The following is a 17199-nucleotide window of genomic DNA, read 5'->3' on the forward strand; positions in this document are numbered from 1 at the left end:
TATTTTAAGGGGCAGGGGCCCAGACACCATGGTGACGGGCAGGAGGCTACAGCTCTGGGCAGAAACCGAACCCCAGCTGCCAGCCGGCAGGTCGATGAGCCCCTCGGCTCTGCTCCTCCCCTGCCTCCATGACACCCCCAGCGTGGAGACAGCGGGAAAAAGCAGCGACAATCCCCGGCTCCAAGGTCCCTTGCCCAGGCAGCAGCTGCCATCCCCAGCCCAGCAACGCAGGCACTGCCCGCCTGGCCCAGCCCCGGGCTCCCAGCCCCCAGCTCCTGGCGCCAACTTGAGGCCAAGCCCAGCCCGTGCAGTGGAAGGTCTACTGCCCCTCCAAGGAGTTTCTTCCTGCCCCTGCCAGCGGGAGGAGAGCTGGCATCCCTGCCCCCCCGGCAGAGCCGCGCCATGCGTTCACGCTCGCCCACTAAAGATCCAACTCTCTTCCTGCAGCCGGCTCTTGTGGCAGGGAGTCCCACAGGCCGTTGTGCACTGGGTTTGGAGGCTAAGGAACGGCGCAGCAGGAGGTCCCGTCCCCACTGGGTGGCGTGCGGCCCACAGGACCCGTGGGGGCCAGACGCTGTGGGGCGCAGGGGCCAGGCGCTTGGGGCCTATGGGGACAGTGCTCAGGGCAGATGAGGCTGGTATTGTAAACACAAAAACACAATTTTGCAGCCCCCCGCAGAGTCGACAATACTTTATTAGTGCCCTGCGCGAGGCAGGAGCAGCCTGCAACACGAAGAGGAGGCAGCTGAAATAATTCAGTTTCCACATACAAGGTTTTCTGGGGGGGTTTGGGTTTGTTTTGTTTTTAAAGAAAATTATCAAAAAGTTTCACCGGGGCTGGTTTTAAAATCATATTTTTTTTTCCTTTCTACAAGAGTCGTGATCTTTAACCTGCGGGTGTCCCACCTCGCATCAGAGCGTTTCCTGCTTCTCTTTGAAATTTGCTTGTAATTCCAAAAGGCGAGAACTCACCCCCACCCGGCCGGGGCTTGGGCAAGAGAATTTTTCTTTAAAAAGAAAAGACTGGAATTGTTTGTTTTCAGGATGATATTAGCTCTATCTGCAGGAGCCAGCCCAGCGCTCCAGGAGCCCGGGGCAGCCCCAGCCCTTGCCCTGCGGGCGTGCAGCCTGGCAAAGCAGGGGGTTGTGGAGTTACGCACATGAAAGGCCACGTGCAGGATTTGCAGCAATGCCGAGCTAAGCACACACTCACACGCCAGCTGCCCCCGCTGCCTGCAGCACTGAACAGGTAAGGGACAGACCATTCGGACAACGCTCCCCGGCCTCCTCCCCACGTGCCCTGCCTGCGTCCAGGCCTTGGGGATTTCAGTGACTAGTGCAATGCCCAGGGGCAGACACGCTTTGCACCAGGGCAGCTGGTCCTAGGTTCAAACCAGGATGGACAGCACTGGTGCAAATGGTGTCTGTGCTGGGAGCCACCTGGCCCTAGCGCCGCTTCGCCAGAGGCTCAGGCGGCCACGGCCCAGGACGCACTGGGGAGCATCCTTTACAAAGCCTGCCAGGCAACGAGCACGGTGCCTCTGGGTCTGGGCTCACGGGGCGCTGGGCAAGACGTGGCTCAGGGCTGACCCAGCGGCACGGCTCCCCTCACGCAGCTCAGGGCACTCAGAACACAGGAAAGCAGCAGAGGGCCGAGAGGGCCTGACTGGGGCCCCTGCACGCCCATAGCCAGGTTCAGCACCTGCTGCCTCGGGCCATGTGGGGCCAGTCGATCGTCTGGGGGCTGCTGCAAGTCCTCTAGAAAGCGGGGGGAGGAATGTCACAACTCCCCTGTCCTCCTCCACGGAGTCTGACCACTGAACCCAGCTGGCAAATGCAGCATTTCCCCCACAGCAGCTCCTCCCCCACACGTCCGCACAGGGCACAGCTCAGCCCTGGGCTCAAACACCTGCTGCCCAGCCCACCGACAGCCCCAGCCCCAGGGGCTCTGTCTGACCCCTCCCCAGGACGTCAGCTGGCTGCTGAGCCCAGAGCTGATGCTCCCACAGAGACACGCGGAATCCAGAGCTTTGTGTTAAAAAAATATTCTGTGCTTTATTTACTCAGCCGTAGAAAAATAATGTCGAAGGGGAGGGAGGGCACCTGGGGTGGGACCGGCAGCCTCTCACCCCAGCCTGAGCCGCGCCTCACCCAGACCCCAGCCGGGAGTCCCGTTCCTCCTGCACACAGAGCAGTCGTGTCCATCTGGAACCCCCTCCTTCCTCTCAGGGTTTATTAAACACCCCCCACCGGTAGGCGTAGGGGAAGGGCAGCGTCCCACTGGCTGAGCGGACATGGGCCAGGCAGGAACCGGGAGGAGAAAAGGGCCCTGGAGGGGCGCCTTCCCAGCAAGCCACTCCCAAGGCGCAGATGCTGCTGCCTAGGCTGAGAAGAAAGAGTCTTTGCCCCCAGGTCTCTGTGCACACAAACAGGACCCAACGCACACGCACACGCCCCCCGGGACGGGGGAGCTGGTAACAAAAGGAAGGAATTTGAACACGGAACTCCTAGATGTGACAATTACTGCAAACAAACTCCCAGACCCGCCCCCCACGCTGAGAGGCTCCTGGGCACAAGGGCAGGGATCCGAGTCCAGCGGGCGCTGAAACACATGGGGCTCCAGGGATCTGCTGCACGGGGAGGAGCAGCGCTGCAGAAGCGAGAAGCTGAAGGCAGGCCTCAAAGGAACAGACAGGGAAACCATATGACAAGCCCACTGCCTTTAGTACACGGGGATAAACACCAAAGAGCCAAGCGCAGCCATGGACACTGCAGCTGGCACAGAGCAAAGCCCCCGGACGAGCACCCCCCACACATGGGCCCACGCACAGAGACACGAACACAGGGCTGCTCTCCACGGGGCACGCGCCCCGGATCGTCTCCCAGGGACACGGCTGCTGGGCTGGGGCCATACCATGGCGCAGGGTCACGACTGGCTGTGGGGGATCCACTGAGTGTCCATGGGCCGCCGGAGAAGCTCTTCCACGTGTCGCGCGACGTCCATTGTATCGTCCAGGTCGAACTCGCCCTCGGGATCCAGGACGGAGTCAGGGCTGAGAGAGAGAGACAGGGCGAGCCTGGGGGAGGCATCCCAGAATAGCCATGCCAAGGGGCTGGGAGCAGCATGCTCCAGCTAAACGCCCCCCCCAGCACGGGGGAACCCCTCGCCCCCGGAACGCGGCTCAGGCCTGGGGAAGGAGCAGCACCTACTTCTGCGGGTAGACGTTGTAATGCGGCTGGGAGCACACGGCCGGTGACGGTGCCTGATCCATGTAGGTGACCGTGCCGGCGGCGGGATCCCCGGAGGCGCTGGCAAACCTGGAACAGATGAGGGACCGGCGCGTCAGCTGGGCTGGGGGCGCCAGGGCCATGGGGAGGGTGATGAGAGTGGGGAGGCGAGGAGGCATTGCACCGAAGGGCAGGCTGCAGCTCTGCCCCACTCTGCCAGCTCCTCTCCCTGGCTGCAATGGCAACTTCTGTCCTGCCGGCCCCGTGGCCTTGGGCTACTGATGGTAGCTGAGGGGGCTGAGGGATTTCACATGGGTCCAGTTCCTGTATCGATGCCGTCCTCAGCTCCCTGGGGCCGGGGGAAAGGAGGCCGTACCCACGGCTGTGTCGATGGTGCTTTACACCCTCCCACGCAGTCCAGGGGAAGCCATGTCGATGGGGACGGCCACAATCAGAGCCGGCCTCATCTGTGCAGATCCTGCTCGGCCCATACCAGCCCCTCCCAAGTGCCCAGCAAACACCCCCATAGCCAGTTCACTTCTCAGGGGTGTTTTAAATCCTCCCAGTGCGGCACACACCCAGCGCAGAGCCAGGCTCCAGCCCTGCCATAGGATCCCGACACCCATCACTTCCTCCTGCAGCCTGTGGGGCCGCCTACTGGGGCTGCCAGTCTGGAGTGCTCCTCCCCTGGCCACCTGCTCTGCCCCCTGTGAGCAACAGGGCAAACAGCTTCCCCCCCGCCCCCCATGGTGCCTGCAGCACGCAGGCCCCTCCCCTGGTAAGGCATAAGACTGCGGAAGAGACTCGGGGCTGGGACACTGGTTCAGAATCTGACATTTCCTCAACAAGGGGTGTTAACGGAGGGGAAGGGGGAGACATGGGCCGAGGACAGCACACAGACAGACGCACGCACGCCCAGATGGACAGACAGACGCACGCCCAGACGGACTTACTCTGGCACCACTTGTTTGATCTGTGGCTTCACGTATCCATCCACGGCTTTAGCTACAGACAGGGCGAGAGAGAGAAGACAGCGCTAAGGCACGGAGAGGCCAGGGGACGTTCCAGGCACTGACCCGACAGTGTCACCTGGGCTAGCAGCCGGTCGGCACGAGGACTCCGATGAGCAGGAGAGCCCATCAGCACCGTCGGGTTTGGGCCTCTGTGCCATGAGGCCAGACACCACTGAGAGGAACCGTTGGCTGCTAACGGGCCAGGCCCTCAGGGGTATGAGCTGGGGCCAGCTCCCACAGCCCCAGAGCCTGCCGCAGGGTGAGGGGAACACAGGCCAGTGCAGGGCCCAGCACTGCGTGGCGCACTCACAGAGAACCGGCGTGTAGTACTTCGAGAAGACCTCGTCCTTGGGCCGGTCAGGGAACACGTAGATGAGGTAATTGAGGTCACCCAAGCGGTCGGCTAGCGAGCGGATGGAGAAGTCTCTGGTCGTGAAGGGCATGAGGTTCCAAAACATCCTCTCAGCTAGAAACGCAACAGCAGAGAGATACGACAGTGAAACGAAGAGCCCAGAGCCGCGGGTCTCCTCCGTGCCGCAGAGGGGCCTAAGAACAATGCTGCTTAAGACAGGCCCTTGTGCGGCACAGCTGGCCCCTGGGAGTCAGGCCTTGAGGAAATGCGAGACTGGCTTCAAAATCATGAGACCTCCAATAAGAATCAGCGTTGGGTTCTTTTTCTCCACCTTCTGCCTTTGAGCTTTAGGATTCCCTCCCTGCATCCCCCAGGGCTGGAAATGTACTGTTTGTGTACACAAAAGGTGAGATTCTCACGGAATCCCTTGAATCCGGGAGCTGGGGCTTTAAGAAAAAAAACCAAATATCGCCGGACTTGCAATTGAAGTCCCGTGAGTTTCCCACCGGCTTGTGCGGAGCACCAGGGCTGCCGCTGCATTCAGGGTGTACAAACTCCTCTGACATGTTTCACGAGCATATTTGTTTAAAATCTCAAGTTAATAAAAACAGCTTTTCTTTGAGCTCACCCGCTCCCTTGCAACACATCATCTGACACAACAGATCCACTAAGTGAAACTAACTAGAAACCAAAGTGAACCGAAAACTCTCCTGTGATGGGCCAAGCTGGGCTGAGAGGCAGAGGCGAGGCAGAGCCTGAGGCTATTTCAGGGTTAACATGGAGTCTAGTTCGTTGCGAGTGGCACTCTGCTCTGGTTGTATTTTCACCTAGGTCTCTTTAAACACAGCTCTCATGACAGAACACCCTTTAGAAGATTTACCGAACTGCTCAGCACGGACCCGCCGCACAAGGGCCTGCCCTGGATTTCATAAATGGGAAGAGAATCATTGTGACAGTCTGGAGCAGCCTAGGTCACGTGTTCTGAGCTAAAAAGAGAAAACCCAAAGCTACCCTTTCCAATGGCTCTCCAGAGCTCCCAGCCAGCCAGCGGAGGCCTGCGTCCCCTAGCCAGTCGTGCTGGTATAGTTAATGGTGCAACCACCCTAGCATAGCCGAGGTTAGACAGCAGGGCAGGGCTTGCACCAGCATAGCCTGGTCCTGCATGGGAAGGGGGCTACGCTATCCTGGCCTGAGCACCTTTATCTAGTCTCCTGACATCGGTAACAAATCAGCACAGCATAACCTCTAGGACAGAGCTGGGCAAACTACAGCCCACGGGCTGTCAGGGAACAGGGGGCGAGAAGCAGGTGGGGGGGGTCGGATAGGGGGCAGGGGCCAGCCCATGCATGGCTGTTTGGGGGCGCACAGCCTCCCCTAACCAGCACTCCATACAATTTCAGAAACCCAATGCGGCCCTCAGGCCAAAAAGTTTGCCTGCCCCTGCCCTAGGAGCACAGCTGGCCTTCCAAGCAGGAGGAGCCAGAAGCAGGAACTGGCCCAGCATGACGACTGGGTTTGTTCTGCACCATGCCCAGCTCACGGGTCATGAACTGACTCACGGGCCAGCCCCGAGCTGGCCCTGTTCCAGCCCCGAGCTGGTCCTGTTCCAGCCCCAGGCATGGATGTGGCTCCAGGCTGCCCCGGCCCACCCTGACTCACGTGAGTCGAACTTCCAGGCGATGGTGATGCCCCCGATCTCGGAGTCACTGAACCGCAGCAGGAAGGTCCCGTCCGGCTTGTTGATCAGCAGGTCGTGCGCTTGCTGCTTGTTGACGAAGCCCAGGATGGCCCTGGAGCACAGAGAAGGGGGGTGAGGGGCTGGCAGTCGGGGGGAAGGGGGGGCTGTGCTGTGCCGGCCGTTACGGGAAGGAGGCTCTCACCCATCGTTCCAGTGAGGCTTAAGATGCTTCTTCAGCACCTCCATGACCCCGTCGAACCACTGCCAGAAGGTGTAATTCCGCCCTGGCAAGTTTTCCTGGGTAAAGAAAAAAGACCGTGAGCATCTCTGAGCCCAGCATGCCCTACGACAGCCACTCCCGTCCCCCAGCCCCGCTCTGGCCACAGGGAGAACTGGCTTGGCACCAGGGATTCATGCACACCTAACGTGCATGCAGGCATCCCGATGAGCACTGGGTGAGCAGGCTCTGCTCCTGGGAGCAGCTGGGGGCGCAGTCCTGCCAGTGCAGGCAAGCCTGGCATCTCTCCCGTGCTAGTCAGAGGGAGGCAGGCAGCAGAGTGGCATAGTGGAAGTGTGCCAGGCCCCGAACCCAGAGGGTGACGGATTTCCACCATCCCCGCCTGCTTCCTTGGGAGGGGAAGGCTGGTCCAGTGTCAGTGTGAGCTGGGGCCAGCGTCCCGTCTCTCGCAGTCTGTCAGCACCATTTGCTTCTTGCTCCTTCCCACATGCCATGCGCTGTTCTGCAGCGAGATGCGACTGCCAGCCTGTGCCAAAGGGATTCCTGGCAGGCTGCCCCGATGGGACAGCAAGTCTCCACACCTGGCCAGTAGCCCGGGGGGAGGTGCACTGCTGGGGCATCTCACCAGTACCCACAAGTGATGCCACTCGGCTACTACAGGATCCCTTCCCCCACCCCGCCCCCAGCTGGCGCCCTTGCTGCCCTCCCGGCCGGGGCCCCCCGGCAGAGGCTGGCAGTGTGGCGTGGCTCACCCTGTTGAACTGGGACCAGGAGACGGACATGGCGCTGTACTCCTCCAGCTGGCCACTGCTGCTGTTGAAGAGCTTCTGGGCCAGGAAGAGCAAGTTCTCCTTCGTCAGCCCCCGGCTGCTCTGCACCTCGGCCTTGAACTTCATGTTGAGCGCCTCGCACAGCTGGGGCCACAGCACCTTGTCGGGCACGGCGAACGGCACCCGGCCCTGCGGGAGGGGGCAGCGCGGGTGCCTGGGGTCAGGGGGGCTCCAGCCGCACCCGGGCAGGGAACCCAGCGGGGAGAGCTCCGGCCCCAGGAGCCAGCAGCATCCATGCACTATCCCAGTGCCCCCCTCCTGCGGCACTCACCCCCTGCGCCCCCCTCCAGGGTCCCCCTCCGCCTGCCCCTGTACCGCCCACTCCCAGAGCTCCCCCCCTCCTCCTCAGACCTCCTGTCCCCCTCCCCCTGACCCTCACCCCCCTGCGCCCCCGACCCCCACTCCCAGAGCTCCCCTCGCCCTCCCCGTGTGCCTCCCCCCACCAGAACTCCTGGTGCAGAGGCCAGCTGAGGGCAGGAATGGGAGACTGCCCAGGCGAGAACAGAGAGGGCTGCAGGAGGGGCCAGGTGCAGGGGGCCCAGACCAAGGGACCTGATGATGTGCATTGCCCTTAGGCCCCCCACATCTGGGGCCCCAAGTGAAGCAGGGCAGGCCCCCCAGGTGTGGGACTCTGCCCCCCGGCGGCGCTGGCTGCTCACCGGCTCGGCGAAGGCGTTATCCCAGAGCACGGTGGCCGTGGCGTTGTTGTCCTGGCTCCCGTGCACGATCACCACCACGGGCAGGGACAGCGTCTGTGGAAACCGGCAGGGCCGGGCTGAGTGTGGGGCGGGGTGGGGGCTGGACCCAGCTCCGGTTCCTGCCCTTCCCCCACCTGCCGCTGGGCGACTCTCAATCAGACCAAGCCCCCCCTGTGCTTCTCGTCTCCATGCCCACCCACGGACCCTGCGCCCCCCGGGGCTGCCCCAGCTCGTGACCGAGGCTCAGGAATTCCTGAGTCCCTCCCTCAACCCGGAGGGACCGTCCTGGGGACGGGCGACACGGCCAAGCCTGACACCAACCCCAGAAGGACTCCTGGAGCCCCAGTACCGGGCAGGGCCCTGGGCAGCGGTGCCAGCGCCGGGCAGGCCCCTGGGCAGCGGTGCCAGCTTTACCTTGACCTGGAAGACCAGCTCGTTGCCGCCGACGCTGAACTGCGACTCGAAGAGGATGGTGAACTTCTCCTCGGTCACCGACTCGGCGCCGCGCCGATCCGAGCGCTTGATGCGCTTCAGGGACTGCGGGAGGCAGGGGAGAGCGTGAGAGGCGGGTGGGGGCAGGGGGCGGGGGCGGTGCCTGCGGCCCGGCTCTCACCATGTTCCTGAAGTGGGCGCTCAGGGTGCCCGTGGCCTGGTGGTACTCCATCACGCAGCAGTTGTTCAGGATCTCCCCACTGCTCTCGCTGCAATGGGAAAGGCAGGTGAGGGGGGCCAGGCACTGGGCCAGCTCCGACGGCCAGGGGACGCCACTGGGGGTGCTGGGAAAGGGGCCAGTCACCAGCCCCACAGGCATGCGGCTGACCCTCCCTCCACTCAGCGATACCCCGGGGGTCAGAGGGGGCAGCGCCAGCCACACGCTGGGCTGGGCTCTCTCCAGGGCATCCAGGCTACGTGAGCAATGGGATGCAGAGAGAACAAGGGACCAGCCCCACAGGGTCCTGCCAGAGCCCCCCAGTTACCCCACCCAGTTACCCCGGGACTCAACAGGAGCCGCGTGGCTCAGCAGGGCCAGCTCGGGTGTCCCCCAGGACCTGCCCCGGGCGAGTGGCAGGGGGGCATTACTTGCGGGTGCTTTCGTTCTTCAGCAGGGCCTTGGCTTGCTGCTCGCTGATGATGGTGGCCTTCACCTGGGGCGGGTTCATGTGCACGTTCAGCTTCCCCCCCACCAGCAGCCGCACCGTGGCTGCGAACTTGGTCTGCGTCTTCAGCACCTGGGGGGGCTGCTTCTCGATGATGAAGGTGCTGGGGGGAGGAGCCAGCGTCATGGGGCCTGCGGCTGCGAGATGGGCCCCGGGGCCAGAGCTACAACCGCCAGGTGCGGGGAGGGGTAACGACACCACCACATCCCCGCCCTGGCTCACAGCACCTGCGCCCAGATCCCCCTTCCAAGCCCCCGAGCCAGGTCCCCTCCCACCCAGAGCGCTTGCCCCACGAGCCCCTTTCTCTCACCACCGGCCTGCAGTGCCAGCGGCATCCCCGCCCCCCGACCTAGCCGGCCCGTGGCCCCTCGCAGCCCAGTTCCTGCCTGGTCGGGTCAGAGTCTGAGCCTGTTCCCAACCGTGCCCTGAGCTCAGCCTCAGCCCCGCCAGCCCGTGTGGGGCAGACGGGCCTGAGCCCAGCCCAGCTCTGTCCCCCGAGCCTGTGTGAGGCAGACAGGCCCAGACCCAGCCTGGCTCTGCTAGCCCGTGTGGGGCAGTCAGACACAGCCCGGCTCTGCCCCCTGAGTTACCTGGTCACCAGGGCGGAGATGATGTCTGTGATGGTGCCATTGAGCTCAGCCAGCATCTCCTCTACGGGCCCCGGGATGGGCAGCTGCTGGCACAGGTGCTCGGCCCGACGGATCTGCTGCCGGTTCTGCCAGATGATCTCGGCCAGCTTCTCACACCTGGGGCGAGGGGCCCCCGGGCCAGGTCAGCGCTCTGGCAAGGCCCAGGGACATCACAGAGCCCCAGGCTGTGGCGTCCCATGTCTGCTGGTCATGGGGCTCCCTGTCTGCGCCTCCCCCACGGGGACCCCCCAGGCCGTGGTGTCCAGGCCGAGCCAGGCCAACCCAGGCTGGTGCGGTCCGGCCTTAGCCTAGCCCTGTGGGGAGCTCAGCCACCCCAGGAATCCAGTCCCACGTCCCTGGCGATGGGGGCAGGTGACCCCTGGTGCCCTGGACTAACAACCCCAGCGAGGGCAGCGTCACCCGCCAGGGTCACCCCCGGGGCTGCCTCTTGCGACCCAGGGCAGCACGGTGACTCCCCCGGATTCCCTGCTGCCGGCGGCACCGTTCGCTGGTTTCCCAGCCAGCCGCCATGGGGCCAAGCGGCAGCTCCCGGGTGCCCAGTCCCCATTTCCCACAGGGCCGCGAGCCCCGTTCCCGGCAGCGCTGGGAGGGGGGACGCACCAGGACTGCAGCACGTCCAGGGTGCCCTCGGGAGGGCCGCCGTTCCCCGCCAGCTGCTGCCGCCGCTTCCACTGGATCAGCTCGTCGTCCAGGATGGTCGTCTGTTGCTTGCGCAGCAGCTGCAGGGTTTTCTGGTGCTTCTCTGCCAGCTCCTGCGAGGGGACGGGGTGTTAGCGGGGGACGGGGGCGTCACCGCCCCCTGCTGGCACCAGGGCAGGGAGCGGGGCCCCCCGGGTCGGCACTCACCACTCGGTACTGCTGTAGTGTCTGGGCCTCCCGGTGCAGCCAGGCCTCCAGCGACGCCTTCTTCTGCTGCAGCGTCGTCTCGCGGGACATGCGCTCCTGGGGGCCCAGCTGGGAGAGCTGGGAGAACTGGGCTGGGGAGGAGGCCAAGAGCGTTAGGCCTGAGCCCCGCCTGCCCCGGGGGCTCCCCGACCCTCGGTGGCATCCCCAGAACCCCTGCGCCAGGCCTGCCCCTGGGGTGGGGGGAGACTCGCTCCCCGGGCCCCACGGAGCCGGTGGGGCGGTGCTGAGCTGGGGACTGCCATGGGACTGCGAGGGGAGGGGAACCGTCCCGGGAGTGCTCAGATACCTGCAGCCTCCTCATGGGGGTGCGGTGGGCGGGTGGGTGAGATGATGCCCCCCCAGATGCTATGGCAGAGTCTCCCCCATGCCAGCTGCAGCCCCCGCCGGACCCAGCCGGAGCCCAGGGCCTGGCGCCCCCTCGGCAGCTGGGACGGGGCAAGTGCTTCGGCACGTTTGCTGGCACGGGCTGGCGTCTCCCCAAGGACGGGATCTCAGGGCAGGTCCCTGCCCCCAGCAGTCCAACCCCACGGCCCCTCCCTCTCCCCATGGCTCGAGCGCCCCCCATCCCCCCACCTTGGAGGCGCATGTTCTCCTGGTACTGGATGATGAAATACTCCTGCGTCTGCTGCAGCTTCTTCAGCTCGTTCTCCGTGTCCTGGGTCACGAGGCGCAGCTCCTCGAAGGTCTGGTTGATCTGCAGGTGCTTCTGGGACATGGCGTCCGCCAGGCTGCTGGCCGGGGAGGGGCTCTGCAGAGTGGGGACGCCAGGTCAGTGCTGTGCCCCCCACACCTGGGGCAGGGAGAGGCTGGGCTGCAGGGGCGGCCATGGGGGGCAGCGACGGGCCCCAGAGCACGGAGGCCGAGGCTCACGCCATGGGGCAGTGGCTCGAGCCACGTGCACAGGGTGGGGTGCGGGGCCCCAGGGTGATCCCAGCAGAGTCAGCGCCGGGGCTGGGCTGGGGCAGTGTCCCTGGGGCCCCAGAGAGACGGGGAGAGAGACAAGGCCCCCCTGCCTGGCTACTCACGTTCGTGGCCTCCCGAACCAGCCGCTGCTCATGGTACAGGATGTGGCGGATGCAGCGCACCAGCTCCATGGGGCACCGGTCGTACGTGTTCTGCAGCAGGGAAAGCAAAGGCCCTGAGCCAGGCGCAGAGCGGGGCCAGTCAGGGGCTCTCACCGCCCCAGGCTGGGGGAAAAGGGGTGCCATGGGCACTGGGCGGGGGGGCTGCTCCTGCCCTAACCTACCTTGCCAGCATCCCTGCTCCCAGGCCACGTGGGGGAGGATGGGGGTCACCCCAGCCAGCCTGTGCCAGGACGGCAGCTCCCCTTGGCCAGACGAGGAGCCTGCGGGGACGGAAGCGGCTGGGGGGGCTGCGACATGCCAGGGGATGGAGGGGCTCAGCGATGCGCTGGTCCCACGCGGTGAGGAGAGGGGAGCGACGGGCACCAGGCACCTGCCATCACACACTCTGCCGCTGTCCCAGACCCTTGCTACGCGCCAGGCTTGGCCAGCCCACGGGGGAGCGCCCAGTGGGAGTGACCGGCCCCTGGCAGGACACGAGGGGAAAGGCCGCCCCATTGCGGCTCTGGGCACTGACCTGCAGCTGAGTGGCATAGTGCCCCAGCTTGATCTTCAGCAAGAACCCGTCCTCGCCCACTTGGTGATCTGCCTTCTTCTGCAGCTCCTGGATCAGCCCCTCCAGCAGCTGGGTGGCTTTGAGGTTCTCCTGGGGGTTATCGAGGTCGATGGAGTCCCTGGCACAGAGAGAGACGGGGGGTGGGTGGAGGGCCCAACTCGGCACAGGGACTGCATCTGCTGCGGGAACCCAACCCCCCCACAACTGAGGCCCCCCTGCGTCCATCCCTCAGCCAACTGGGATGATCCAGCCAACCCACCACACAAAGCCCAGAGCGAATGGGAGCAAAGTCCTGCCCCGACCCTGCCCTCCCGACCCTGACCCTGCCCTCCAGCACAGTGCCAGCCCCCCATTGCACCAGGACCCCAGACCAGACGTGTGGGTCGCAGACAGGGAGGGCCCTACCTTTCTTTGGGGCGTCTCCAAGCACCATGGTGGGTAAGGGGAAAGTGAGGCCCGGAGCGCAGCAGCGACTGGCCAAGGCCTCAGAGAACAGGTGGCAGGACAGGGAGGAGGAGGGCCAGACCAAAGAGTTCCCAGGCTCGGCTCTAACCGTTAGGCCAGGCTCCACTCAGCTGTGGGGCTCTCAGATCCCAGGACTGCCCAACAGCCCAGGGGACCTCGCAAAGCCTTAACCTTCCGCCTCCTCCCAGCTCTGAGTCTCCCGGCCCCGGCCCCGTGCCTCGGCCCTGCCTGGGGACAGGCGAGAGGAAGCTGTGCAGCTGGTCTATGTGCCATGGCCTCTGGAGTGTAGCGCTCAGTGGGGATCTGCCACAGACACCACTGACCGGAGCCAGCGGGTTGGTAAGGCCAGGCCCACAGCCCCATTTCCAGCCCCTTAGACACGGGTTTGTCAGGGCACCTGGCAGCCAAGCCACGTCTCCTCTCGATGGGCTGAAGGACCGACTGGAGTGCGTCAGGTAGCCGCGGGGCGGGCTCACCTACCATGCTTGGCTCTCGATCCACTGCGAGAGGTAATGCCGCACCTCGATGGGGAAGTGCTGGCCGTACAGCGCCTGCATCTGGCGCAGGGCCTCTCCCTGCAGCTGCTGGGCCTGGATCCACACAGCCATTGTTCAGAACCTGGGGGGCAAGGAGACGCCATCAGGACAAGGACCCTCTGTCCACACTTAGGGGGAGAAGGGCCCTCTGTGCCATCAGCCTAGAGCAGCGTCAGACAACGGCTGCCCAGGGCAGCCTCTATTCTAATGCGGGAGGGAGACTTCCTGGCTCTGACATCACAGTGCACTGCTGGGAAAGGCTTCTGGGGACCCAGGATCGGACTCCCCCTCCGCCTCCCAGGGGGGGCCGCTGAAGAATCCAGTTATGTACAGTCCCTTGTAATCTCATGCAACGCAATAGCCATCTCCCTTAGCATGCACCCAGAGAGCTCAGCCTCGGTCCAGGCAAGCGAAGTCATCCATCGTGAAAAGGGGACAGGGGGAACTGACCAGTGCAGAGAGGAAATGTCCGCCCCAGCGCCCGGCCACCTTCTCCGGCCCCGTGCCCACCTTCCCCAGCCGCCTTCCCTGGCTTCCCAGTGCCCAGACAACTTCCCCAGCCCTTCGCCCGCCTTCCCTGGCCACCTTCCCTGAGCAGCTGATGGGAGGAGCTGGCTGAGGGTGTGACGGAACAGGCCAGCACCCACCCATTCAGGAATCACCCACGTGCACATGGCACAGGTTCTCGGGGGTTCGCCCAGTACAGCCCATGCAGTCCAGCTCCTCGGGGGCAGAGACACCCAGCTGTGCTACAGAACGGTCCCTGCCCTGTTAAACTGCCATGGGAGCGTGAAACGACCAAGCATTCAGGGCCCTTCATCCAGGACAGCACAGGGATGGGGTCTTACGTGCCTCCCGCAGGGTCCTTGCAGCACGCAGACCTGGGGGCCCGGGTTCAGGAGCACGCTCGGCACACGCCCGCTATCCGCTGTACACAAACACTCTGGAGAAAAGAAACGGGCGAGGTCGCGGTCGGTTCTGAAATCAGATTCTTGGAGCTATTTCAGGCTAGTCAGACTCTCCAAACACTAGGGGAGAGGTGCCAGCTTCTATTCTGGGCCCAGGCCGCACCACGCAGCCATGCTCTTGCCTTGCACTTTATTCTGGGGGTTTAGGCATTTAAACTGGCTCGTGGCGAGAGCACACACGGCAACAAATGCAATCCCTGGAGGCAAATATAGAATGGCCGGACAGAGCCGGTGCCTATAAAAAGCAAGAGCTTCCCTCTTCAAGCTTGACAGGTCTTGGAAAAACAACTCGTCCGACAGAGAGTTTTTACAGGTGACGCAACGAAGCACACGAGAGGAGCTCATGGGCCGGGGCGAGCAGCGCCAGCCTAGCATGCTGGTATAAATACCACAAGCACAGACAACCTTACAGAACATGACTCAGGGTTCAAATCAAGCACTGGAAAGTTAGGAAATGCCACAGTTAATGCCTGGGCAACCTTCCTTTGGCACTTCCTAACTGCTGAGTGTTCAACTTCGTACCCTTAACAACATTCGTTTAAAACAGTTTTCTCTGTGCAATTTCCTAGGTTTTTAGGAAAACAAATGAACTGGGGAAGAATCTGCCAAACCCCCAGACATGAACTCCATCACATGGCATCACGTCGACCCCCAGGTGTCATCAGCAGGGTTGGACCTTCACATCCACCACACAGACCTCTGCCACTTGAGCTAAGCGTTAACCCACAGCAGTAGTAGGTTGTCATTCTGTACACGGACCAAAGCTAGAGGGGGATGAGCCCCTTAGCCGGTGGTTTCACCTCATTCCTGACAGCAGAGGAACGCTGAGCCTTAGAAGCCATGGGTTCCAGGCTCTGGACGGGAGTGTGCTCTCGTGGTCCCAAACCCAGCTGCCCATTCCCCCCATGCTTGGCCTCTTCTGCCCTGTCCCCTCCAACCTGTCCCAGTTCTGGCTCTTCCACACCCCTGGCTCCCTCTCCCATTCTCCTCACCCAACTAGTTCCTGTCCCCCTACCCAGACTGTCCTAGTCATCCATCTGGAGTTCCTCTCCAAGTCTCCACTCACTTCCAGTGATCTCCTCCATCAGCCCCTGTCTCCCTCCCACCCCCTGCCAGCTCCTAGTCCAGTCTGTCTCTCTCCTTCCCCCCAGCCTCCTCCTGCCTCCCGCCATGTTCCCCAAGCCCAGTGGTTCCCAGTCCCAGGCTCCCTCCCTGATCCCCTTGTCCAATCTCGGTGCCTCCCCAGCCTCTTTGCCCAGCCAAGCCCAGTTCTCCCCCCATACCCAGGTTCCCCTGCCTCCTTCCTCCTGCCCTACTGGTTCTCAGTCCAGACCCCTTGCTGAACTAGTCACCCCACTATTTCCCTCCCTGGTTCCCAGGCCTCAACCCTCAGGCCCTGTCTCTCCTGGCCCCAGTCTCCTGCACCCCATTTACAGGTAGGCCACACTTCCGGGAGGGGAACTCTCAGGGACGCCGAAATAAAGTGGGGGCTGTGGGGGATAATCAGCCGAACATGAGCACCCAGCGTGATGCTGTGACCAAAAGTACTGATGTGACCCCGGGCAGCAGAAACAGGGAACCTTGAGCAGGAGCAGAGGTTATTTTACCTCCGTGTTTGGCCCGGCTGGAATCCTGTGCTCAGTTCTGGCACCAACAGTTCCAGCAGGATGTTGGTAAATTGGAGAAAGGTCAGAGAAGAGCCCCGAGAATGATGAAAGGTTCAGAAACCTGCCTTACAGTGACAGACTCAGGGAGCTCAGTCTATTTAGCTTAACACAGAGATGGTTCAGGGGTGTAAGTACCTACGTGGGGAACAAATATTTAATAACGGGCCCTTCAGTCTAGCAGAGGAAGGTCTAACCCAGTCCCGTGGCTGGAAGCAGACGCTAGATGAAGTCAGACTGGAAAAAAGTGAGGGCTACGAACCATTGGACCCCAGCGGCACCCTAGCTCAGAGTGAGCTGTTCTGGGGCCCCAGGGCACAGCACTCCCCCCAAGCGTCAACGAGGCAGCTCTGAGCCTCACGCCACATATGGCGAATCCCAAGCTCCTGCTAAGCAGTGGGGGCTGCGAGTATGCGGGGGGAGGGACGGGGGGGACAGGAAAGGTTCTGTGCAGAGCTGAGTGCCATACAGACCCCTAACCCTCCCATGCTGGCATCTCACCAATGCGCCAGGAAGCTTTTGCTGGAGAGCCTGGGGGCTGGCAGCAAACTCTCTCCTTCCAGCACAGAGCGGTGGCCCTGGCGACAAATCTCTCTCTCGGCCCCGGGTCAGAACCTGATGGTCCCTTCCCCGAGTGCCAGGGATACTCACGGCAGGAACAGGTGTTCTCCGCGCTCTGCCCTGTCCCATGCACCGCCCTGGCAGCGCCTTGCCAGCCACCTGGGCACCCTGACCCTGGGCACCGAGGGGGATCCTGCCTCTTGGCGAAGGGGTCGCGCCTGCAGGGACAGCCTAGCGTGGCAGCCCAGCGCGGCCGCTCCTCAGGCTGCCTGCTACAGGAAGGAGTGAAGAGCAACTGTTTCCTTCCAAAACGTCAGCTGCCTCTCGCAGACCAAACAGCAAGCGCTGGGCTCCTGGCAGCTTCCTCCCCGCCGCGGCTGCGAGCGCGCGGCCGTGCGCAGATCCAGCCATGCTCGCTGGGAGCGCCAGCACCAGGCCGCGTGAGGCCGGCAGTGCACAAGTGTCTCACTCAGCTGAAGACAGGCCATAAAACCAGCGGGGCAACTTCCCACTGCAAGGCCCTCAGGCAGGTGTTTGCACCTGGGGGTCTCCGTGCCTGGCTGCTCTTCAGCAGGGCACAGAAGAAAGGGAAGGAGGCTGACCTCAGACCTGCAGAG

The 17199-nt window shown here is 63.3% G+C and overlaps 1 protein-coding gene across 5 annotated transcripts in view; it reads right to left on the bottom strand.

The window, feature by feature from the left end:
* Positions 1–767: 767 nt before the first annotated feature.
* Positions 768–17199, bottom strand: part of LOC141978397 (signal transducer and activator of transcription 5B) — a 44014-nt gene continuing 27582 nt past the window's right edge. For 2 of the 5 annotated variants that reach the window (XM_074940454.1, XM_074940456.1), the window contains exons 2-20: positions 14242–14332; positions 13334–13471; positions 12350–12506; positions 11776–11865; positions 11324–11498; positions 10691–10821; positions 10445–10596; positions 9785–9940; positions 9118–9297; positions 8651–8738; positions 8452–8574; positions 7999–8091; positions 7262–7468; positions 6474–6568; positions 6253–6383; positions 4552–4707; positions 4182–4233; positions 3211–3318; positions 768–3053 (exon numbers count right to left, since the gene is read on the bottom strand). In XM_074940454.1, coding sequence (XP_074796555.1) covers positions 2927–3053; positions 3211–3318; positions 4182–4233; positions 4552–4707; positions 6253–6383; positions 6474–6568; positions 7262–7468; positions 7999–8091; positions 8452–8574; positions 8651–8738; positions 9118–9297; positions 9785–9940; positions 10445–10596; positions 10691–10821; positions 11324–11498; positions 11776–11865; positions 12350–12506; positions 13334–13461 — 2349 coding nt within the window. In that variant the 5' untranslated portion in view covers positions 13462–13471; positions 14242–14332 and the 3' untranslated portion in view covers positions 768–2926. Of the gene's footprint in view, positions 3054–3210; positions 3319–4181; positions 4234–4551; positions 4708–6252; positions 6384–6473; positions 6569–7261; positions 7469–7998; positions 8092–8451; positions 8575–8650; positions 8739–9117; positions 9298–9784; positions 9941–10444; positions 10597–10690; positions 10822–11323; positions 11499–11775; positions 11866–12349; positions 12507–13333; positions 13472–14237; positions 14333–17199 lie in introns of all 5 variants that reach the window. The other 3 variants (XM_074940457.1, XM_074940453.1, XM_074940455.1) reach the window with 2 other exon arrangements.

The sequence above is a fragment of the Natator depressus genome, chromosome 27, assembly GCF_965152275.1.
Source record: "Natator depressus isolate rNatDep1 chromosome 27, rNatDep2.hap1, whole genome shotgun sequence".
NCBI lineage: Eukaryota > Metazoa > Chordata > Testudines > Cheloniidae > Natator > Natator depressus.